The sequence below is a fragment of the Cyanistes caeruleus genome, chromosome 6 (assembly GCF_971803275.1).
Source record: "Cyanistes caeruleus chromosome 6, bCyaCae1.hap1.1, whole genome shotgun sequence".
Lineage (NCBI taxonomy): Eukaryota > Metazoa > Chordata > Aves > Passeriformes > Paridae > Cyanistes > Cyanistes caeruleus.
In genome coordinates this window covers 54,885,636-54,909,918 of record NC_141706.1, presented here as the reverse complement: position 1 = coordinate 54,909,918, position 24,283 = coordinate 54,885,636, and the positions used below count along the sequence as shown (strand labels likewise).

The 24,283-nt window shown below is 36.1% G+C and overlaps 2 protein-coding genes across 10 annotated transcripts in view; one reads left to right on the top strand and one right to left on the bottom strand.

Annotated features, from left to right (window-relative positions):
* ATG2B (autophagy related 2B) overlaps positions 1-24,283 on the top strand; it is an 82,971-nt gene that overhangs the window by 413 nt on the left and 58,275 nt on the right. For 3 of the 6 annotated variants that reach the window (XR_015288264.1, XR_015288263.1, XM_086893810.1), the window contains exons 1-18: positions 4,585-4,875; positions 8,314-8,476; positions 10,299-10,451; positions 11,417-11,519; positions 12,392-12,554; positions 13,030-13,209; positions 14,159-14,255; positions 15,334-15,516; positions 16,182-16,339; positions 17,004-17,115; positions 17,269-17,530; positions 18,389-18,539; positions 19,131-19,223; positions 19,392-19,580; positions 20,867-21,140; positions 22,241-22,346; positions 23,381-23,573; positions 23,758-23,900. Coding sequence is in view for 4 of the 6 variants with exons in the window: in XM_086893810.1 (XP_086749936.1) it covers positions 4,714-4,875; positions 8,314-8,476; positions 10,299-10,451; positions 11,417-11,519; positions 12,392-12,554; positions 13,030-13,209; positions 14,159-14,255; positions 15,334-15,516; positions 16,182-16,339; positions 17,004-17,115; positions 17,269-17,530; positions 18,389-18,539; positions 19,131-19,223; positions 19,392-19,580; positions 20,867-21,140; positions 22,241-22,346; positions 23,381-23,573; positions 23,758-23,900 (2,885 nt within the window). In the remaining 2 variants the exon portion in view is untranslated. Of the gene's footprint in view, positions 1-4,565; positions 4,876-7,090; positions 7,235-8,313; positions 8,477-10,298; positions 10,452-11,416; positions 11,520-12,391; positions 12,555-13,029; positions 13,210-14,158; positions 14,256-15,333; positions 15,517-16,181; positions 16,340-17,003; positions 17,116-17,268; positions 17,531-18,388; positions 18,540-19,130; positions 19,224-19,391; positions 19,581-20,866; positions 21,141-22,240; positions 22,347-23,380; positions 23,574-23,757; positions 23,901-24,283 lie in introns of those variants that run through there. The other 3 variants (XM_086893811.1, XM_086893809.1, XM_086893812.1) reach the window with 3 other exon arrangements.
* Positions 381-4,739, bottom strand: GSKIP (GSK3B interacting protein). 4 transcript variants are annotated; one of them, XM_086893848.1, is made up of 3 exons: positions 4,633-4,739; positions 2,842-3,100; positions 381-2,231 (listed from the first exon to the last, which is right to left on the bottom strand). In XM_086893848.1, exons 1-3 carry the CDS (start codon positions 4,737-4,739, stop codon positions 2,070-2,072), a joined length of 528 nt encoding a protein of 175 aa, XP_086749974.1. In that variant the 3' UTR covers positions 381-2,069. The 4 variants fall into 4 exon arrangements, with proteins under 4 accessions (XP_086749974.1, XP_086749971.1, XP_086749973.1 ...); XM_086893845.1 differs by lacking the exon at positions 4,633-4,739 and adding an exon at positions 4,022-4,206; XM_086893847.1 differs by lacking the exon at positions 4,633-4,739 and adding an exon at positions 4,018-4,197.

Here is a 24,283-nt window from a genome sequence, read left to right as displayed (position 1 = left end):
TGAGTTAACACTGCAATACAATTTAAGAAATAGAAGTTTTGTCTTTTAACACCTACAAAATATGTTGCATATGTTTTGAAAATATGCTTATAATAATCACACAAAATGACATTTTAAAGGCCTTTAAGACAAAAAAAAAAAACAAACCCAAACCAAACCCATTTCTTTGGCTTTTTTCCACTTGGATTTCTAACACTCCTTTACAATCATATATTTTACCTTGCTTTTTCATGACAAAGTTTCAGCTGATACACATTTGCAGCCAGTTTTCCAAATATTTAACAGTTATTGAAGATTTTTCTAAGGGCATTATGACTTAAGTTGTTCACTCTCCACTTAGCAGTAGCTCCACCCCCCACAAGAAAACTAGAACGCACTGGTCCATTTATTTAATTCTTTAGTCGTTGAAATTGAACAAGTAAATCAGTTGCAAGGAAAAATATTCAAATATAAATTTGCTAAAGTACATTCTCCTCACAGAGGACTAACCACGTGCCACAGACCTGTGTGCAAAAGAGAGCCTATGAACGATTTTTGGAGCATGGAAGCATACCCTAGGGCAGTGGACTACTTTCAAAAGTTTCAACCCAAAAAGATAATCACCACGAAATTAAGCTCTTGAAAACAGAAACACAAATTACAGTTGTCATGGTTGCTCATTGCTAACTCAAAGCCATTACAAAAGCTCTACTAGGCTTGTCTGATCAGTATGACTAACCCATAGCAGGTAGAAGTCAACACAGCTCTACTTGTCACTGGAATCTGAGAACCAATACATCCCTAAATGTGGTTCCAAAAACGCTACTGCATGTACTTGTCACAAAAGCATAGAAGAATAATGGCAAGATTGTTTAAATAAAGACACACAAATACAGAATAATAGAATACAAAAAGTATGAATGTCACAGAATGTCAGTTCAACTGTACAAGCATTTCTACTCAACTCTAAATTTTAAAAAGTCTACCATTCGGTACATACTTGAAAAGTTATAGCAGAACAATAGATTTATAAAGAGAGTTGTACCAGTTTTTAAGTAGAAAATACAGCTTATGTCTTCCAGCTTGTATTAGCAAATTTCATACAGCCTTTGGTTTCAAACCAATACAATGCAATTAACATTACAGTGCTTACTTTAATATTCACTAGGAGAGGACACTGTACAATTGAGGGAGAAAAATGTGAAAATTTGGAGTACCAAAGTACTGTATTATAGAAATTAAAGGCTGAAGCAAAAATACTCTTGAGTATATCCTGTACATTATGTAAACACACATTCAAAATAGTAAACAGGCCTTCTAAGCCTCTCAACCAGTTGCACTATAGCATACATATATAGAGCATATATAATATCATTTTAGGAAATGTAATTCTGTGCTTAATCATTCGTGGTTCAGACAATACATTCATATATAAGCAGTTCCTCCCATGTATTATTTGGACCTTGCTGGTTGCCACAGACAAGGACAGATCAATTAATGCTGAGCCTTGCTTTTAACTCAGATACTGCCACTATATAAGCAATGCTCAACTGTTGAAGAACCATCTTTCTAGCTACAAAGCTGACAGCTTTCAGTTTTATGTATAGGAAATGAAGCAGAAATTCTTTGCAGAAGTTTTCCAGTTATTTTTTCATTAACTGGGTAGAGCAAATGTTTACTTTCTATTTTGAAAAGAAGGCATGAAAATTATCAGCACACACACAAAGAAATACTACTTATATCTATAACATTCAGTCTCTATTCTTTTAGTTTTGAATACTAAGATTAGGAAAAGAGACCAAGGTTTTTGAACATGGTATGGAGCAACTTACATGCTCATTTATAACAAAAAATAAAATTAAGAATTTTTTTCCACTATTTATGCAAGTGGCTTTTAATTACATTGTGATATATGCAAATCCATGGTAGCAAAATTTTATATACTTGTTATAACATATAAACATAAATAATGTACTAGCATGAAGTAGTATTACTTCATGTATGCAAGAAATGAAGCTTTAGATGTTTGTAAGGAAGATCTCAGTGCTTCATATGAAGAATTCCTTCTGGTACTAAATCTTCCTCATGAATCATGACTGACTTTCTTTCTTCAGAGCTTCTAGTCTTTGTAGTATTGCATTTCCAAACACCTCTCGATATGCAGGGCTGAGAGAGTCCAACAAGGAGTAGACAGTTTCATGATATGGAGTTTGCAGTCTGTCATCAGTCTGATCAAAATCATAAGCTACCACCTGCAACATAAGATTGCATGGTTAAATTTCTGCAGTGATGATCACCTTGACACATCTAGCATAACACTTAACTTTGCTAGTCAGTGTAGTACAGTAATGTAAGAACAAAAAATACTGGATTTAAATTGTAGTCTCTGCTTTCTACTGTGGAGCTTACTGGTTATACAGTATTTAAGACAATTTCAAATACCTTTTGTCCAAAGTCAGAATATTAGTAAAATACATCCTTTGCAAATAAGTCTCACATCTACATGTCTGTACAAAAATGACAAGTGGTGAAAAAAAAAAAAAATTATAGAGATGTTGTATTATTGACTTCTTTGGGTATCTGAGAAACTCAAAGATTGACACACCTATAACAAATTGCTAATTCTATCTTCACCATTCCATGTCTTAAATAAACTCCTGTTTTATTACTAACTTCCCTTCTTGCTTTGTTGGAAGTAACTAGCTAAAGTTCCCTCCTCTAGAAGAAAACATGTAGATCAGGCTTTTGTAAAAGTACAAGAGGAATATGTATCGTTGTCAGTGAAGTATTTTTTAGGCACCTTTTGAATATGGTCATTTTTCTAAACAAGAAGTTTAAGAAATAACAAACAAATTCATTTACCCTGAGTCCTGCTTCAGTGAGCTCCAGACAGTATCTGTTCCTTTCCCTGGTTTCCACATTGATATATGCCACATCCTCTGCACAGGGAAGAGTTTTTGACACAAACATGTTGCTGACAGCAAACAAAACATCATTTACAACAGCTTCGGCTTCTAGTCTCATATCTTTCACGTCCGTTCCTTCAAAGTCTCTATAATCAGAATCCTCTTCAAACCCTGTGTTACTGGGCAACTCCATAGGATTGCAATCAGTCTCCATTCTGCATATAGAAACATTCATTTTAGATTTATGATACCACTGCACTCAATATATATTAACACCATAAAATACAAGCTATATTTTAAACAGACATATTTAACATTGTCCAAAAAAAAAAGAGTAAACTATGAAACCCAGTAACTTGCATAACTTATGAAATGACAGTCTAGAGAACTCAAGATATTCAGAAAAAGTGTTGATGAAGATTACATGAACATTTAAAAGTGGTATCAGTATCACTGAAGCTAGTTTTTCTCAGGCAAGTTAACTCGCATTCTCTGTTACGATTCAGCGGTCATTTATTCTGTCCTTTGCCGATCCAGAATGCGGGAGGAAGACAAATCATGCCTGGAAAAAGTGAAATCAATAGCTGCAGAAAACAAAAACCTACTGTTGATGAATTTATGGAAGACTTGGAAAAGTCTTTGAACTAAATGGATTATCAGAGATTTTAGAAATTAAAGCTGCTTGTTACAGTCACTAAAGAATAAAGCTCCTGTTCATCTTTCACGCACAACTGCCGATACATTTCAGAAACAGAGGCTGCTGGTCTTTGCGAGTAACTGGTACCAGCAAGGGACAGCCCCAGCAGGGCTATCACCGCGGCTCCGGCAGTGGCCCCGCGGGTACCAGTGTCGCCAGGAGGCCTCAGCTGACACCCGTGGAACCTGCCTGAGGCAGCAGGGAAAGCCCCTTAGGACGCCGCCCCGAGATCTCTGGTAGCTGAGCAATGCTGCTAAGAAATGGGGGCTGCCAATCAACATGCGGGAGATTCACTCCATGGGACCCACCGCTTCCTACCAATCTTCGACCTAGAAACAAATTCCGAAGAAACTAAAGGCAACAGGGGAGCTGGATACCCAGCTGCGCAGCCTCCCGCTCCCACGGACCGCACCCCCGCCGCGCTCCGGAGCGCACCCACCAGCGCCGGCGGGCGGCTGCGGCCCCGTCCCCGACCCCGCACGACTCCGGACGCGCCCGCCGCGCCGCTCCGCCCCACTCTGCTCTGCTCGGCGAACAGGGCCCGCCCCGCTGCTTCCCGGGCCGCTCCCCGGAGAGGCGGCCCCGGCGCCACCGGCTGCGCGACGCCTTCCGGCCGCACCGCCCCCTCCCGCGGCCGCTTCCGCCCCCGCCTCCTCCGCTCGGCGACGCCACTTCCCGCACGTCACGCTGCCGGTGGTCGGCGGAGGGACGCCGGGAGGAAGGAGACGAACAGCCGCGATCGGCCCGGCCGCCCTAGCCGGCGGGGCGGAGCTGACCCGGAGGGGCTGCCCGTCCGCCGGACCCCGGCCCCTTCCCCGCGCAGCGCGGCTGCAGCGGCCCCTCCGCGCCCGCTGCCGCCGAGAAGATGGCGGCGGTGTCCGAGTGAGGATGGAGCTGCTTGTCAGCGCCTCTTCGCCCTAGGGCGGGCAGTGCCGCCCCGCCGGGGCGTGAGGGGCGGCGGCGGTGCCGCCCGGCAGCGGGGAGCCCCCGCTGTAGCCCGCGTCGAGGGGCGAGGCTTGGCCTGGCGGCCCCCGCTCAGCTCCCTCGCGCCTCCGCTCTCCGCCCGCCGCCCGGCCCCGGCCCCGGCCCCGTCCCGCCGCCCGGCCTCGCGGCCCCCGGCGTGCAGCCGCCATGCCGTGGCCTTTCTCGGAGTCCATCAAGAAGAGAGCCTGCAGGTACCTGCTGCAGAGGTACCTGGGCCATTTCTTGCAGGAGAAGCTCAGCCTGGAACAGCTCAGTCTGGATCTCTACCAGGGCACCGGATCCTTGACGCAGGTCCCTCTGGATAAGTGGGTAAGAGATGCTAGCGCTTGACCCCTTCGGCTCTTGCTGCATTTGAGGGACCAGCTGTTTCTCTGTCCCCGGCTGCCACCCACTTTATTTTCGATACCCAGCCTCTTTTGTGCAAAAGGTTATAGCCATAATTAACATTTCATCCAGGGAACTGTTGTCTGATATGCTAGCACTTAACAACAAAAAAAAAAACTTGGCATTTATTATAGATACGTTTTTCTAGCCACACTTGGATTGCATATTTTTTAATTATGAGAAAGGCAAGAAAAACTGAAAGAAGGCAATAGCTACTGATATTTCAGGGAGAGCGAGCTAGTGTAGCCCAAACTGCTAGAAATCTCTGTAGTTAATGAGGAATGTATTTACTGACTACTAGAGATGGTGAAAACAAAGTAATCTCTGTGGTATCTATGCTTTGTTCTTGTCTTGGAGACATCTTGGTTCTTAGTGTTATGGTGAGTTTAGTCTGTGTAGATCTCTAAAGATTGTCCCCTCATCTTGTAGTGGTCAAAGTACCTGTTGACAGAAAGAGAGCTGATTTTAGCTGGAGTTTGCTCAGCAGGTGGCCGGTCACACTCTAGTCCTGGCACGTATGTTTTTTCATATGTATGTGTCTATACACAGATACGTATATTTCCAGCCTACTGTAGAGACAGACTGGGTTTGTAATACTCTGTAAAGGTTCTTGGTTTAATTGCCAATGTTACTGAATTCTGACCTGTCTATCAAGTGTCTGTCATGAGAAGACTTAAGCACTGTAGTGAATCAATCACTGACATCCAGGGTAGCATAGATAATGAGCTAGGTCCTTTGCTTTAATGTTTTCCTAACCACATTCTTACTAGAGTGTGTACTGGTATTAGGCCATGCTGGGTATATTTCAAAATACTTGTGAATATGTGGTGTTTTCAGGTAATGCTTTTTAATGTTGTTTATGTGAAAATATGTTTGAAAGGGGTAGAGGACAGATGCTTGCAGAAATGCTCAATATTACCAGTGTTTGAGTGTGGACTTTTTTTGTTGTTTGCTTGTTTGTTTCCTTCTTTTCTTTTCTGGCTGTGTCTGCAGCTTGTTTTCTGTGACAGGCTTGCAGTGAGGCTGCCTCCCTTTAATTGAGTTGTTATGCCCTCTAGTGGGTATCGAGCGCTCTTTACGAATCAAAGTGATATTTAAAATGTAAAATACTTAATAACAAAACAGTTAAGGGCCAGTACTAAATAAAGTGTGCATAACATATATACAGTGATTAAATGAATATGCTGTAGTGCTTAGGTGATCTTCCCCATTTGTGGATCAGCATTTTTCTGTTCCACTTGTAAACAATTACATGTTTGAGGTTCTCTGCACGTGACTCTCGTGTATGACAGATTGCAAAAGCAGATGTCACGGAAGTACTACAGCTCTTTTTTTCCCCCTAGTCATTGTAACCTTGTTCTCAGTGAATCACCAGGATGACTGCATTTTAACATGGTGTCCATTTTTGCAGATATTTATGTTCATCGCAGCACTGTAGATACTTAAGCCAATATTGTATTTGTTTATAGATTGTAGAGATACGTAGGAATTCCTGGGGCTGTTAATGTAATGGCTTTGCCTTTGGGGGCCAGTGCTCTTCAGGAGAATCAAAATGTAATGCATAATGTTTGGTTGAATTTTAGTATACATTAAATACTACTTTTGTGGACTGTTGGTCAATAATGTGGAATGAAGTCCTGATATGAAGGCTCTGCTTCAGTTTAAAAATTACACTTGGAATGCTATAATTACTTCCTTCTAGGAACAGCTGGCCTATTTGTGAAGCAATTTAGCTCAAGAGTGCTTCAGTTTTTCTGCTTTTAGATAGAAAATTTCTATTTTAAAATAATAAGCAGTGTACTAAAATACACTTATTTTTTATCACCATGCACATGGGTAGCAAAAATACATGATACAGATTTATTCAAAATGTGGTAGCTAGCTTACTTCCTGCTAAAGCAAATTACTTTGTAAATTCATTCAAGTAATTTAAATGAACCTGTGATATTTTAAAATGCAGTTTTCATCTCTAATAATTATTTTTGCCTTCTTATGTTATTGCCACATGTATAGTTCTTAAATATAAGTTCTTAAATATATAAGTTCAAATATGTTAGAGCTTTTCTATTATTTATTTTATAAAATTTTAATGTCACTGAATTTTAGTTGATTATTTGATTCCTAAATAAATTCCCAATAGGACTGTTCAGGTTCTGTTTCTTGAAAGCTGGTGTCTTTTTTGCTGCTTGAGTGGACTTTGGAACAGAAACTAGAAAAGCTGAACATGCAAGGCAAACAGAATTCTAAAAGCAAGGTTATTAAGAGCATTAAGGAGAGCAGCAAGGTAATATGATGGGAAAGTTGCACCTGGAGATATAAGAATTAAAAATGTAATTTTCTGAAATCTTGTGTTCTTTATTTTTAGATTGTTCTGTATAATTGGAATATCATTTTAAATACAATTAAAATGGAAGACAACTTTTAAATCCTTATTTTTGTCAAAACTTCTGATGTTGAATTTATGCATTTTCTCAGGTAAAATCAGTGGCCTTGTTCAAAACTCAGGAAGGTCAAAACCACACTTTTTCTTGCCAGTTAAAGATTACGTCCTATTATTACAACCAGTCTTTAGTAGGGCCTTGTTTACAATGCAAAATTTCACACACTGAGTTTGGTATGTGAATAAGACTGGGATTTGTTTCATTAAAGCAGCTTAAGTACTTCTTGTCTGAGAACTTAAGTTTTAACTACATTTTAAATTCAAAGCACAGGCAGGAACTTACTTTTTTATTAGCCTAACGTGGAGAATATGTTTCATGTGTATGGAGGTAATGAACTATATAGAGCAACAAGAGTCTTCTGAGGATTACAGAAAACTTGAAAATCCTAAATTACTACATTAGAGCTGGTATGATATTTTGGGCAACTTGGTGGTAGCAGTGTTTATAACACCACTATAAAGATAGGATTTAGAAATGGCAAGTATGTTATACAACAAGAGAGGATTGTTTGGGTCCATGGTTCCACTGTCACAGACAAATAAATAATGAACTTTATATTGAAATTAGATGCTATGATATACTCCTGTCATAGAAACTAGGTACTTTGGTACTTTTACTGTCGGCCTGTTTTCAATACTGCCAAAGAAAGACTAGATTCTAGTATTTATAAGAGTAAGTTAGCAGACTTTTTTTCTTGTATAGTGCAAAAGTACAGATTATACAGCCACCACAGAGCAATTCTGAAAGCTGGGTAGTGTGTAATTGCAATGGAATTGAAACACTTGAGAGTGTCTGGTGTTTTTTTGTCTGAGCAGAATTAATTTTCTAGTAGTATCAAGGTGTTGTATTTGTTAGATGTAAAATTATGGATGTGATTTTAAAAAACTTTATAATTTTTAAATTTTATTTTATTGTTTTCTAGTGTCTTAATGAGATCCTGGAGTCTGCTGATGCCCCTCTGGAAGTCACAGATGGATTTATCCAATCAATTTCTTTATCTGTCCCTTGGGGGTCATTGCTGCAGGATAACTGTGCATTAGAAGTAAAAGGATTAGAGATGGTCTTCAGGCCAAGACCAAGGCTAGGTAGGCTTATTTTTTGCTTTTAGAAAAGGATATTTACAGGTTTTCATTGTCAAAAGTTTCGCTTTAGTCAATTCTTATCCTTATTTAAAATGTCATTTAGCTTCCATACATTAATGATTGAGAATTAATAAAAAGAGAAACTGTCAAGATGTTTGTCAGTTGGTCAACTCAGTTAGTTGTTGCTCTGTTAAATAACTTGAAATGGTTATGATGTTTCTACTATTTTATGTCTTCCAAGCTGTTTCAGACCTATAGAAATGGAAGTGTGGGAAGGAGCTTTTGCGGATTTTGGGTGTTGTTTGTGCAGTGCTGTGAGGCAGCGCTAGTAGCTGGCTCTTGGGTGGCAGCAGGACAACACCATGGTGTAAGACTGGGGGGAGGGTTATGGGAGATTCTGGCTTTCTTTGTCTAATGTAGGCTAAAAGATGCATCTCCTTGCATCTTGAGAACAACAAATGCAATTTAATTGCTATTGCAGTGTGAAATAATTACTTTTAAGTACTCTAAATACATACTTACTTTGATTGGAATGCTGAGAGGATTGTCTGAGTTCTAGCTTGTCTGTGTCCAGATGCTTTTTACTGATCTAGTTTAGATTGTCCTGGTGATAAATTTTTATTGATCATCAAACTTCCATAAATTCAGTGGAACACATAGTGCATTTTTAGTTGTGAAAATTGTTTGAACATCTGAAGACTTAATTTGGTTTATGTCTCACAGTGTAGAGAAGGTGGAAGAAAACATTTTTTTAAACATAAAAAGAGGGAAAAAAATGCATAAAACCTATGTCTTATCTTTTGTGAGCTACCTTAAATGACTTACTTGCTTACATGTACTCTGCATTACATTCTTAGTTGTTTAACTGAAAATAAGTTTTGAGCTGTATTACTTTCTGATAGAAGATTATTGCTTTGAAGGAATGGTAGTATTAGGAAGAAACTTTCATTTCTTCACTTATATCCAATTAGTTCTCTTTGATGTACAGTGCTTTATAATAGATCAAATAGTGTAGAAAAAAACCCATGGAGCTGGTTTTATCACACATGTATAGCCACGTGGATGTTTCCAGACCTGAATGCTTAACTGAAATATTTTGCCCATTTAACACATTTATATTTGAGCTAATTTTATTTTTGTCTGCCTATATTAGAGTGTGATAGTTGAATTTGATTAACTTTTCTAATCCTTAGTTTTAGAGCATTTGCTCATAATGGCCTTGGCATTAGCTGGTAGGAATGCATTGTCAGTTAAGTTAATCTGGCTGATGAAAAACTTGTTTTAATACTTGCTGTCCTCTTGGATTTTATTATGTTTCACTTACTATGTCAGGTCTGTGTTGGACATTTAAAACATGTTTTAATATGCTAAGATAACATTTTAAACCATGCATAGTGTTTCTCCATGTGGGATATGTTTCAAGAGGAATAAGAAACTTTGAAATAATTCTTAAAAATTTAACTTGCTTCATTTTGCCACATATGCCTGCAAAAATATGCCAATACAGTAAAAGAATTCCAGAAATTGTTTAATTGCTTAAATTATTTAAACCACCACTGCAAATTGATTACAGTGTTGATTACCTGATTTTATCTTGTTTATACTAAGTTTTCAAATACCAAAACCTTACCAGTGCAGTCTAAATAGATTACATTAATTAAAAAGTAATAAAGTCTATAATGAGAGATTATAACTAAATTTGTTTTTAAGTATAATTCTTACTAAGCTGTTGAAACTCTGGATGTGCCAAATGTATTGCTCTGTTTTCTCTTTATAGTTTCATAAAGTTCTTGTTTAATTTATTAAGATGTATTTTATTCCACAGCATCTGGTTCTGAGCCTATGTATTGGTCAAGTTTTATGACCAGTAGCATGCAGCTTGCAAAAGAGTGTCTTAGCCAAAAATTGACAGATGAGCAAGGAGAAGGGTCCCAGCCTTTTGAAGGACTTGAGAAATTTGCAGAAACTATTGAAACAGGTATGAATCAATTGTTGAGATCTGAATTAACATCTGAGATTTAATTGGTTTATGTTGTGTCTCAGTTTTACAGAGTGGCATCTCAACTGCCTTAACTTATCTGACTAATTTTCACTTGTTAACATAGCTTGCAAAATCTAGAGAGAAATTCAGGACATGTGATCTTGATTTTGAAGTGGGGAAAAAAGCCCCATTTACTTCCTAAAATATTTGTGTACTTCCCTTAGTGGACACATTGAACTCTGTTTCAGAGCAAGTTGGTGTTTGTTTTCACCATATTAAATCCAGCTACATCTGTCCTGAGAGATTGCTGACATGTTTTTGTTTTGGAGATGGCTGTTCTAGTGATGCTGTTGAAGAAGAAATGGAGAAATGTTTTTTCAGCTGTGTTTATGCAAAGCTGACCTGTTATGTTGTATGCATCTCCATAATCACACCATGCTGATAGAAGTAATTTAGAAACTGTTTTTTGTTGGAGGTAGTTTCTGTAAGTGCATGGAACTAGGGGCTCATGACTGCATTCTGTGGTGGAGAACCTCATGCAGAAATGTCTGAGCTAAGGGAAATGTTTGAAGTCCCATCTAGAGGTGGAATTACTCAGTCCAGACAGTCTGCTGCTGCAGCAATGCTCAATAGTTCAGACATGGTACACAGTGAAGGTGTTACTTTCCTTGAGGATCATCCACACTGAGCTATAGGAGAGCTTTGCTTGAACTGTCACTTGCTCAAATGTCTGAACCTTGGACAGCAGTTGTATGCTATGGATATACATATTGATCATTTAATACGAGTTTATATTGTCTCTTGAAGTCATGTTACCTTATTCAACTCAAGTGATAATTTCCCCTGAGCTATTGAGAGCTTAAAATGAAAGACCCTTTACTATGGTTACAAAAGTAACCATATTTATATTTAGTAACTTGACTTAATAGTCTACACTGTATTTTCTTGTTTTCTCTTTTAAGTTCTAAGAAGAGTGAAAGTTACCTTTTTAGATACTGTGTTACGAATAGAACACGTGCCGGAAAACTCTAAAAGTGGAACTGCACTTGAAATCAGAGTTGAAAGGTAATTTTTTTTTTTAAATCTGTGGATTTTATTTTTCTAAGACACTTTTTGTCATTTCTTGTAAAATACCTTTTACTTGCACACATGTGTTCTTAGTATATAGTTAGACACTTCAGAGCACCTCTTTTATAATGCTAGCGAGTACTATCTTCACTGAGATTCCACTTAGCGTGTTTACATTAAAGTTATGTAACCATCAAATTGGAAGAGAGAGTTCTGTTTTTTCCCACTATATATTAACACCAACTTCTACAGTTAATGAATAACATTTCTCAGACATTTAACAGTCAGTGTATATTGTTGACCATGTGTGCAATTAGAAGAGGGAACTGACCCTTTTGAGTAAGACACTTTAAATCTTTTTAGAAAAGAAGGTACAGTCCTGAAAAAAACCCAAAACCCTGAGAGAATTTAAGTTCTTTCTGAGCTTTCAGAAGAGCCCATGTGAATTTTGTAATTACATTGAACAGGAATACTGTACATGCTCTTAATGTAGATTATTTTCAACCTATGGGAGAGTGTAATCCTACTTTCTTGCAAAGTTTTGAGATCAGCATCAAATAAAACTGATGCTTACTGAGAATTGCTAATAAAATATCTTTTTTCTAAACATTGATAAGCTTCAGGTTATTGTGTTCTCTGGGATGTGTTCACGCTGGATGCATGTATTGGTTTTCTGGTGGTGTCCCATAGAAAAATTAAAGATGTCCACCCATTCACAGAGAGTGGTGGGTTTTCATTTTATGACAGTGAACAGCACTTAAAAAAGTATGAGGACAGAGACCATGTACAAACTTAAAGGCTAAAAGGCACAAGAGAAGTAACAATTTGCATGCACCCACTGTCTTTATTTCCTTTCTTTTGCCTCCCAGAACTATGTACTGTGATGAAACTGCAGATGAGTGCTCTGGAATTAATGTACATCAGCCCACAGCTTTTGCTCGCAAATTACTGCAGCTCTCAGGTGTCTCTTTCTTCTGGGATGAGTTTCCTGCATCAGCAAAGTCCTCCCCAGTGTGTTCAGCTACACAGCTGGTAAAAATAAATACATTTTATAAGGATGTTAATTGATGAAAGAATATACTATTACACTAATAGATTAATTCTGAAGGTTAGAGGAGTTGAACTCGTACTTAAATCTGTGTTTGGGAAGTTTTATAATTAGTTACTGTTGATTTTGAGGAGGGGCAAGGAAATGGATTTTAGGACTGAGTAGAAATTAGGATGTATTGTACTGGAATCTGGTTGCAACTTTAAGAACTAGAATTTTAAGAACCCTGCAATTCACTATTCTCTGGGAACTTGCTCTTCTTTTTTCAAAGGCCTAACGCTTCATATTCTATGTGCCTTGTTTTTTCAGTTATCAATACACGTTTTTAATGCCTTAGTCAAATATATAGTTTGTAAAGTGATCATTTGTGTGATAGCCTTATTTGAAATGTTTGTGTTTTGCATTTTTTTCTTAAGAAATGGGATAAATTCTTATTCCTTTTTTCTGTAACCTTTTAAGGCAACTGAACCAAAGCTTTCACCTAGCTGGAATCCAAAAATCATTTATGAACCACATCCACAATTAACAAGAAATTTGCCAGAAGTTACTCCTTCTGACCCTGTACAGATCTGTAAGCTGATTGGTAGAATGGCATTAAGCCTAACATTAAAGCAAAATGAAGTACTTCTTGGAGCTAAGGTTAGTCATGCTTTCCTGGTCTTTAACTAAATGAAGAGTTCTGTAGAATGTTTTTTTCTAGTACATATGAAAAAGGTGTCTCGGGGGAACAGAATTGCCATAGTTTTCATGTTGATTCTTTACATTCTAACCTAATAAATATGCGTAAAAAGATAACTTTGTGGCAGCCAGATAAGTCAGGGTACATTGAAATCTGTTAAGTGAGAATTCCTGTATGTTAGAGAGAGACTGAATTAAGTGTTTAAAAAACAAGTAGATATGGTAGTGAGTATATAAGTAAAGCTGTGTAATATATTCCCCTTCTCTCCAGTTTTTAAATTGGCTGTTGATCTGTTTTGTACAGTGTATCATATTTTATAGAAAGCATGAAGTTTCTACTGTAGTAGAGAAGGTTTTTTTTCCCTGTCCAGCAGTTTATAGTCAATCTTTAATTGTTTTTGTTATTCAGTTAGGAAGAGTCCTTGAAAAGAAAAATAACATGTGAAATAGAGAAATGCTGCCAATGAAAAAAGTACATATATATATATATATATATATACACACATATACGTACACAAAACGAAAGACCTTTATAGCTTTAAGGTCTATTTCAAAAGGTGCTTACTTGAATTTCTCATAATTAATAAGTAAAACTAACTTTGTTTTTTATTACTTTGGGATTTATTAAAGAAAAAATATCAGCAGATTAATGGAATTCTTGATTTTTTTCTGTTATGAGATTGTGTATTTTAAGCTAATAGTCAGTGACATATCTGCATTTATCCTGCCAAGCTGCAGGTTGGAAGAAACACAAAATTAAATTTCTAGCTGTTTTATAGAGGATGAAGATACTGGTGGAATGACTGTATTCTTTCTAGCATAAAAATCTGTTATCCAAATAATTGACTCAAGTCGTATAAAGAAAAATTCCTTGAGTGTTCTTGACCTCATTCTTTCCTTTTCTTTTTAGTTGGATATAAATGGACAAATAGATTCTGTACATCTGTTTCTGTCACCAAGGCAGGTTCATCTTCTATTGGACATGGTAGCAGCTATTGCTGGACCAGGTAAGTGAACATTCTGTAAAAGTTAAATATGTATTCCAAGAAGCAAAAAAAAAAAAAAAAATTGCAAGACAAAAAAGTTTTCCTCCAAGATAAAAAGTTTTTTTTCCTCAGCTGAAAAAATATTGTGGTGGTACATTATTATGAGTTTTTATCTGATATTAGTAAAATGCTTTGTATCTGCTGTGATTTAGGACTGATTTATTTATTGTCTTCAGTTGCAAATTGTACATCTAGTAATGAAAAAAAACAACAAATACGGCTTGACACATGACTATGTAATAATACAAGAAATTAGGAACTGGGAGACCAAACAAATTCTGGTTCTTGTAGCTTGTTTCAGAAGAGGAACTTAACTTCTCTGTCCTGTGTTTTAGTGACAGGCACACAAAATATAGAACAGACTGTAATTGAGCTTGTTTGTCTTTATGAAGAATTTGTGTTTGTGAAGAATTAATAGCAGTGTTTCAACTACTGCAGTAGAATTATGAGTGTTTTGGTTTGTTCCCCTCATCTATTTTATGTAACACTTCTAAGGGTAGATAATCCTTTTGAAAGATCTGTCATATCTTGGGTAGGTGCTTAATATTCTTCCAGTACTGATATATGTGTTTTTTTGGATGTGTTCATTGTTTTTGGACAACTAGAGATGTATTGCATGCAGCTGTGATACAGATGATGTCATAGAGATGATGTGTGTCATCTTCAAAACTGAAACTTCCGTAATTCCTTAATAAACCCTTTAAGAGGTTGTGGCCTTAATCCCTAAAGCTGGCTGAGAAAAGAAATGTATGCATATTATATGCCAACACACTGCATATATAGCCTTGAAATATTTCCATCAGATGTGAAGTTAATAAATGCTAGGAGAGAGTAATCTGTTCTGAACAAGTAAAACTTTGAACCCAATAAAATGCTCAAATATCCACATCTGATGTATAGCAGGCATGTATATAACTACACATGCAAATATATACACCAATGATATCATCCATGATACATTTTCAGATTGATTTTTGAAATTTCTTAGGGATACTCTTAAAGAAATTACAGTAGGATTTCTGTCCTTTCTTCAATTCAGAGAGCCTAAGCAGGATAGAATTGTCAAATAAAGATAGGAAGAACCGGCCAATGCAGCAGGAGGATGAGTATCGGATTCAGATGGAGCTGAAACGTTATTTAAGGAAAGAGTCTTTGTCTGCAGGAGCATCATCTGAACAAAGCTTCTATGAGACAGACAGTGCCAGAACACCTTCTAGTCGTGGCAAGTATAAAAGATGATACAAAATAGCAAATAACCTGTTGTTAAGATTGTTTAAATTGATTGTTTGTCTTTTAATCTTACCAATTTATGTATTAAAATGACTTTGACCAAAAGTAATGATACGCCATTCTTTGTAAAGTTCAATAAAAAAATAACTAGTTTAGGTATCAGGCTGGACTTGTTTCAGTATTTCCTTAAAACTTTTCTGTTAATGTTAATGTGCAACCTGCTAGAAACACAAGCAGCATGACATCTTTTTAAATGCGTGGTCAAGGAATAGACCACATGTCATCTAGAATAATACTTGTGTTTATATGATTTTATATGAATACTTTTTTGCTAATTATTTTTAATGTGAAATACTTTGATTTGCCAAAAGGAGAATGTATCAATATATAGAAATTATACCAACTTAAATATGAAAATAAGATATTTAACTGTTTTAATATTAACATGGCTTTTTGTCTTTTGATGTTTATTTAAATCTCTCTCCATAGACACTAGTAGTCTCATGTCAAGAAAATTTAGAACTTCTGTAAATGATGTATTTAGCTTGTTATTCTGTCTAGCAGTTACATTTCTGGACTTAAGAATACATTTCTGTTAAAAATAAAGGCTTTTTTTTTAATCAGTAAATAACTCTTTACTCTGTGGTTCTCTATTAGAGGAAGAAGTTTTCTTCTCAATGGCTGAAATGGATATGTCACACAGTCTAATTTCCTCCCTTCCACCTCTTGGAGATCCTCCAACCATGGATCTAGACTTGTCTTTAACCAGTACATACACAACTACACCAGCAGGATCTCCACTGAGCACTACAGTGGTATAGTATTAACTGCATTTGGAATCTTCTGTCTGAAACTGTTGCATAATTGCTGCATTCTTTACAATGTTAGGAACTATTGCAACATTCAAGAACAGCTGAAATGTTTAGAGCTCAGTATTCCTTTTCTGCTATGGAAATTGTATTGGAATTATTCTCATTTATTTGGCTACTAAGCTAGGAAATGTGTTTTCAAATGCCTTGAAGCTTATATAGGATACTTTATGATTTATTTTCTTTTTAATTACTGCATGTGTACCACCTGGTTTTATTTTAAAATAGACCACACAGGCAATGTTGTATGAAATTGTTGTATTAATTTTTCCTCAAACATTTTAAAAACTATGCTGTTACTATCATCATCTTTCCAAATCTGTTGTGTACTTAATGTTTTCCTTATTGAAAACCATGGAAAGTAGTTATGGAGCTAGAAAATACATGCTCATGGGAGTGCAACTTTGGCTTTAAAAACCTGAGGAATTGAAAAACATATCCCAAAATACAGCATACATTTATTGTTAAGTTGAGCACTAATTCTTCATGAAATGCTGTGCTATTGATTAGTTACGCATGTTGGATTTTTTTGTTGATTTACCTTATTATGTTTGATGTAATGTCTAACAACTCTTTGCAAATTTAAGGCCATACATATTTTTTATTTTAGCTGCAACCAACTTGGGGTGATTTTCTTGATCGTAACAAACAAGAATTACAGCCTCCAAGAGGTTCCTCGCTAACAGCCAATATGGTTCACCAGACTTCCTTAAGAAGGACATGTAAGTAACAGCAGATAGATAGTTCTCCCTAGATAATTATGAAAATGAATTGTTATGCAGCTACTTGGTAAAAAGAAATGAAAATCAAAAGTAAGATGATTTTATAAATGTGTTATTGCTGAAAAATTACGTGAACTTAATTTTGTATTTCAGCTATTCCATCCAGATCTGTTTCTGTGGATGAATCCAGACCTGAGCTACTTTTTAGACTGGCAGTTGGAACTTTCTCAGTGTCTGTACTTCATATTGACCCTTTACCCCCACCTGAAAGTTCACTGAACCTTAACCCATTGACACCAATGGCTCGGGATTTCTTTGCCCGAATAGAAAAGATTGAGCCAGTTAAGTTTTCAACAGAAGATTTTCTGTCCTTCCGAGAAGTATTTGCAGAAGCTTGTTCTCATGATCACCTTAGGTATAACTTTGCTTATTAATAAATATAATTAACAAAAATATATTTTAAGTAAATTTGAATAAAGTAAGTTTATTTCCATAGGAATTGTGTCACTTAATATTTGAATTGCATTAGACTTATTTATTAATTTCAAAATAGTCTTGAATTTTGACATCTGTTGTCCCAGACTTTTTTTAAAAAAACTTAGAAGAAGAAAGGAGAAGCATTAAAATCATCTAGCTTTTTAATAGATGAAATAAATTAGGTTCAGTTTCTATGACAAAAGCTTATAGAGTCGAAAATCATAAAGTAAATTGTTTCTGTAGAACTAGCTGTGTTTTCCAGAACTATTGTTATTCCAATATAGTGATTACTGCTTGAAGGAGCTTAGGTTTTACTTAGTGCAAAATATGATATCAGTAGGGATAAAGCCTAAGTGAGAACAAGATAATAAAGTCAGGCAACAGTCTTTTTTTTTCAGAAATTTTTACCATCCCAATACAGTGTATGGAGTAAACTATTTAAGGGTGTATATACCTTTTCTTACCATATGTATGTAATTTAGACTTTGTGAGACATTTGACTTCTTCATTGTCTAAGGATGTTAGTTTTATATGAACTGCACCTCAGGTTAGATGCCTAAAATGTTCTTTACTAATTTCTCTGTGCTGACCATTGTTGATTATGTAACATGAGCTTCATTGTCTTTGTTGCTAAATCTGTTTTAATTAGATACTTTCATATACTTGGAGAAATCATGGTGTTTTAATGATTTTAAAAGGATTGTAGTGACCCTTTCTTTGCATACTTAAGTTTTAACTTTTCATCATTGTTACTGATTTATGCTAATTTTAATAATTATTAATTTTAATAATCCAGGTTTATAGGTACTGGCATCAAAGTGTCTTATGAACAAAGACAAAGGACTGCCTCTCGAAGTTTTAGTACTGACTTATCCATTGGAGATATGGAGTTCCTGGAATGCCTTTTTTCTACTGACTCTCATTCCATGCAGCCTCACTATACAGAGGTATGTTAAAGGGAGTTCCATAAAAAAGAAATGTTAATTGTATAATAACTGAGAATGCTAGATTTTAAAATGGTTGTCATTTAAATATTTCTTAATATTTTTTAGTTTTTTAAATATGTTACTGTTTTAAGATAAAATGTACTATTTAATTCTGAGCTCACATAGTGAACCCAACTTCTGTCATACCTGACAGGAGCAGCACCAAATAGCCAAACTTTGTTAGTTACTTCTTTTAAATATTAAAATCAATTAAAATATTTAATATTTTTAAATATTAAAGCTTTTAAATATTAATATTAAATATATAATATGGGCATTAGAGTAAATGATTTCCAAAAACTAAGCAATGGAGTTGAGCAATGCAAAGATTTCTTGTGGTGGTGATTATTCTTCTGGCTCTTTTAATGGTCAGAGACATCCAGTAAGGTAGGTGAATGTGAGGATTGAGTAAACAGTTGTGCAGGGGCACTGTCCACTGACTTCAATGTGGGGTTACCTGTCTGTTCTAGGTAAAATGTCATAAATACATTTTCCTGTGGGAACTCTTTCCTTCTTATTTATTAAGCATTTTTAACTATTTTTTTTCTGAAGCTGCTGACATTTCATTCTGAAGAAAGAAATGATTCTCACTCTATGCCATGCCTTCAGCTGCATTATAAACATTTAGATAATAGAGGACCTCAGGTAAGGTCGGATATTAAAAATATCAAGTTTCTGTACAATAACCTTTGTCTAATTTGGTTCATTTAAACAGAAAATTGACTGTAAAACAGAGTTCTGAATTCCTAGTTATTATAATTTGTTTCATTGCATTGTGTTGAAGATTTTAGTGCTTTTTCTCTTTCTTTTCAGGGTAGCCAAGGGAGACTCAGTTCTGTTCCACAGAAAGCAGAGTTACAAATAAAGTTAAGTCCAGTGTTTTGTGAGCTGGATATTAGTATTGTAGACAGATTAAATTCCTTACTTCAACCCCAGAAACTAACTACAGTGGAGATGATGGCATCTCATATGTATGCTTCGTACAATAAGCACATAAGTCTGGTAAGTTTAAAGTGAAATTGATTAGTAAACTTGCTGTGTTTTTTTTGCAGGAGGAAGTCAGGGAGACAATAAGCCTGATATTGCTAGTTTTGCTTCATTTGTGGTGGCTGAGGTGCTTTTATTTTTTAGTGTGAGAAATTTTTTTTTGTTTTTTTTATTTATTTGGTTGACTGGGGTTTGTTTTTTTCCAACTTCTGACACAGAGCAGTAGCCATCTGACACAGTCTCTTTTTGCATTCAGTGATTGTGTGCTTGAAACAGACTGAAAGACAGTAGTAGGTGCTTCACAAACTGCTCAAGTTCTCAGCTTCTTGGAGCTAGGAGAACTGGGTAAAAAAGAGTACTCTTGACTAACTTCTCATCCCTAATCTGTCCCATCATGCTCTCCGTCTGCTGATATAAAGTGTTGCTAACAATTCCACTTTATCTTGAAATCTTTAGTTGTCACAAGCATCCCAATTGCCTATGCTGTGCATTTCTTGCTTTTGGGATAGGTGATAGAGAGAATAGGAGGCATAAGTAAGCATTACATTCTAGTGATCTGGGACCAGCAGAAAGAAGTTGAAGCTTATTTGCCTGGGTTTGGGTTGTCACAATAGTATGTATTAAAGACTTTTCTTAAAATAATTGAGGAATGATTAATGCAATTAACTGATTTTCTGCACAGCAACAAAAATCTTCATGTAATTTTATTGCTGCATTGGCTGATACGAGAAAAATCAGCTTTCAAAACTATTTAAGAGACTATTTAAAAAATATTGTAAGACATCAGTCATTTCTGTATATATTATTGTCTTGCAAGTTTGATTCCTTTCAATGATTAGGAAAAAGAGGAGGATGTGAAGGACATGAAAGTGACAGGAGCTGGAAATCCTGAAAGGGACAAACACACATGATAGCAATTCCCACCTTTTCAACAACAGCAATTTTTAAAAAAGTATTTCCTAACTGCAGCTGGGTATTGCTTGGTACTCTCACTATCTAATTTAAGAGGATAAAAAAAAGGCAAAAATATTTTTTTTTTTTTAAAGACTGCTAATCTTTGCAAAAACTTGACTTCTGAGTAGCATCTTTATGATACCAATAATAGAAAAATATCCTAAGAACAGTAGCAGTTGGTCTTGATGTGCTTTTTCTAGGATATATAAATAATATTTTTAATTTTTGGATATCACATCATCAAAAGCTTTCCCCATAGTCACTTCTAATGCTATTTTCTCTTATTCAAAAGGGTTTTTTATTCACTTTGGTTTGTGTTTTGTTTTTTTGTTGTTTGGTTTATTTAGCATAAAGCATTTACTGAAGTTTTTCTGGATGATTCACATACTCCTGCAAACTGCCGAGTTTCAGTTCAAGTCACTGCCCCAGCATTAAATCTCTCTGTTCGCTTCCCAATACCCGATCTACGGTCAGATCAGGAAAGAGGACCATGGTTTAAGAAATCACTTCAGAAGGAGATTCTTCATCTGGAATTTACAGATATTGAATTTAAAACTGAATTTATAGGAGGGTCAACTCCAGAACAAGTTAAATTAGAGCTTACCTTTAAAGAGCTAACTGGTAAGAATGTTAATATTGTATTCAAAAGTCCTTTCTGATTTTCCTAGGTAGTACGTAGTTGAGAGAAAGGTTCTTTCATATGGAGTAACCCAGGGAGTGTCTTTCCACCTGAATTTTGGTGTAGATATGATACCTCTATTGCAGTTTTGTATTCTGTACTAAATACCAACATAAGTCCCAACAATACTACTAGGAGGAGAGGCTGTGTGTCCAGTTCTGGGCTCTGCAGTACTAGAAAGACAAGGGGCTTCTGGAGGGGGTCCAGTGGAGACCACAAAGATAATGAGGGGTCTGGAGGATCTTGCACGTGATGAGAGGCTGCAGGAGCTGGGCCTGTTTGGTCTGGAGAAGACTGAGAGGGGATCTCATAAATATTTAAATATCTCAAAGACAGGTGCCAAGAGGATGGTGCTAGACTCTCTTCAGTGGTGCCCAGAGACAGGACGAGGAGCAATGGCCATAAAGTGAAGCACAAGAAGTTTCACATTAGCATGAGAAAGAGCTTCTGTATGTTGAGTGTGGCTGAGCACTGGAATAGGTGCCCAGGGGGGTCGTGGAGTCTCCCTGTCTGGAGACATTCAGAACCCACCTGGACATGTTCCTGTGTAAACTGCTCCAGGTGACTCTGCATTGGCAGAGGGGTTGGGCTAGACCATCTCCAGAGGTCATTTTCAACTCTAAAAAGCTGTGATGCTGAGATTGATTCCCTAAATAACTATCATTGAAAAACTTCAATACTTTCATGCCACTAATATCTTTCAAAGTAATGAATCTATGAGACTGGTTTATATTTGCAATCTTCCCTGCTGTCTCATTTTGTGTACTTAAGGCTATGACAAAATACAGTGATGCTATAAATGTAAATGCAGATATGTATGCATTAGAAGCATCTGATTTTCTAAGTACTGCTAGCTAGAAAGTGCTATTATTAATATTAATAATATTAATATTTGGAAGAAGAGATGACAAAATTCGCCTAAGTAGCTTAGTAAGTAGCATTGATTAGTTAGTCTTGTTAGACTTCAACCTGAGGAGTGGCTAACCTGAAGTTAGCAGTGGTCATTCCTCTGTTAATTTCTAAAACATCTCTTTCTATTCAGGTTCATTTGAAGAAGATAATGCAGAAACACCAGTAAAATTTTTTCAGGTGTCAGGTGGCACGGATGGAGATATAGCATCATCGTCAGACAATTTTGACTGGCCTCGGTAAAACAAATTTTCATGTTTTTAATGTGGACTGATTCAATTTTTATAAAGCACTGTTGTTTTTCTGATTTTTATTCAGAATCCTTGTGTGGTAAATTACTGAAAATAATTTGCGAAGAAAGAGCATGTTACTATTGAAAAAGCCCCAAGAATTTATAAAAAAACCCTGGAACTTCTACACTTACACTCATGCAATGTGGTTTTTAATATATAATGGCTTCTGCATAGACTTGAGTAAATTTCAGTGAAAGTTAGGTAAATGATTAGAGACTTGTGACTTTTTCCCATTTTTTTTTTACTTTACCTTTTTTCCTGCATTCATTACTGAATACCAAACAACCCATCTCAGCTGAATTTTGTTTCATGATAATATAAACCATAAGAATGGTAAGAATAATTATATTGTGACTGAATTATTACAGCTTATATTACATGCAAGGCAATACAGTACTTCAGAATTACTGAAGAGAAGGACCTGTCAGCTGAAGCATATAATAAGATGTTTAAAGAGGCAATTTTACATTTGCTACAGAATTTGCTGTGTACGTTTTCTGCCAAAAAATTCAGTGTCTTTCTGCCAGCAAGTTTATATGGACATTTTTTCTTTTATAATGGCACAAATGAATTTTTCTATAACAGTGTTTAAATGTAAGAAGCTATACCTTGCAGTAGAGGCAGTTAATAGCTGTTAATGGTCTTAGTGAAACAAGCTTTATTTTGGGAGTGTGCTGGGTTTTCCTTAGGTCACCTATATGGTCACCTAATGGAGTTGGAAAAAGCAGAATTTAATGTTTTCTTTCACCTGATGGAACCTTTTCCATGTCCTTTTGTATGTGTAAGTTAGTTTTTTCTTAGCAATATTGCTTTGGGTAATAAAATGTTATTATCTAATAAAAAAGTCCCTGAACTTTTGAGTTATTTAGTCTGTGTATTTAATGGCAAGCCAGTAGAACTAGTGGACATGTGACAGAACATAAATATAAACATTATAACCAACTCTAATGACTTATTCTGCATGACTTCTCCAATGTCAGGATTGTATTGAAAATAAACCCTCTGGCTGTGCACTCTATTCTGGAAAGGATAGCAGCTGAGGAGGAAGAAGGTGATAATAACTTTCAAGAGGAAGAAGAAGGAGGGTCTCATTCTTTGAAGGATGTCTGTGATATTAGAAGGCCAGAGCCTTCTCCATTTTCTTCTCGTAGGGTCATGTTTGAAAATGAAGAGGTACTGTAAAATTTTGTCATTGCTTTGTGCTTGTGATAGGAAAAATGAATACCTTCTCATGACTTTATATGCAACTTTTGGCTTCCACTTCTGGTTTTGTTTTGGGGTGGTTTGTTGTTGTTGTTTTTTTTTTTGGTGTTTTTTTTTGGGTTTTTTGTTTTAACTTAAGAATTTTTTCTTTCAGATGGTGATGCCAGGAGATGTAGTTGAAATGACTGAATTTCAGGATAAAACGATTAGCAATTCTCATTATGTACTGGAACTCATGTTACCAAACATTCACTTAACATTACCAAACAAAAGCTTTTATGAAAAACTTTACAACAGGCAAGTATTATTGTTTTGCTTGGTTATCATGACCTGTACTCTCAGTTCTGTGTCACTTTTGACAAAAGCAATTGTCTAAGCAGGTATAGCAGGAACTCATTTGTATAGTTTATTTAAAAACATGAAGTGCTATATAAATATTTTTCCAAGTTAATATGACACCATTGTGTTATGTATCTGATTGCTGCCATGGCAGCTGTCTGCTAAAAAGTTTTTGGCAGATTTTATGAGCAAAGGGTGGAGCTAAATGGTCGTTGGCTCTCAGCAAATACTTTGTTCAGATCTCTGTGTAATGTTTCATTTTGCTCTAATCTTTGATTTCTTCTTTAAACAGATTATTATACTTCAAAAACTTGCACTCAATTTTATTCTTTCCATCTAAA

Coding starts and splice junctions, on each gene's coding strand:
- GSKIP (XM_086893848.1), bottom strand. CDS start 4,739: ATGGACTCCGAGAAAGGCCACGGCATGGCGGCTGCACGCCGGGGGCCG. Junction 3,101..4,632: donor GCGGCGGGCGGAGAGCGGAG/GCGCGAGGGAGC, acceptor TTCTATATGCAG/AATGGAGACTGATTGCAATC. Junction 2,232..2,841: donor TCACTGAAGCAGGACTCAGG/GTAAATGAATTT, acceptor CTTATGTTGCAG/GTGGTAGCTTATGATTTTGA.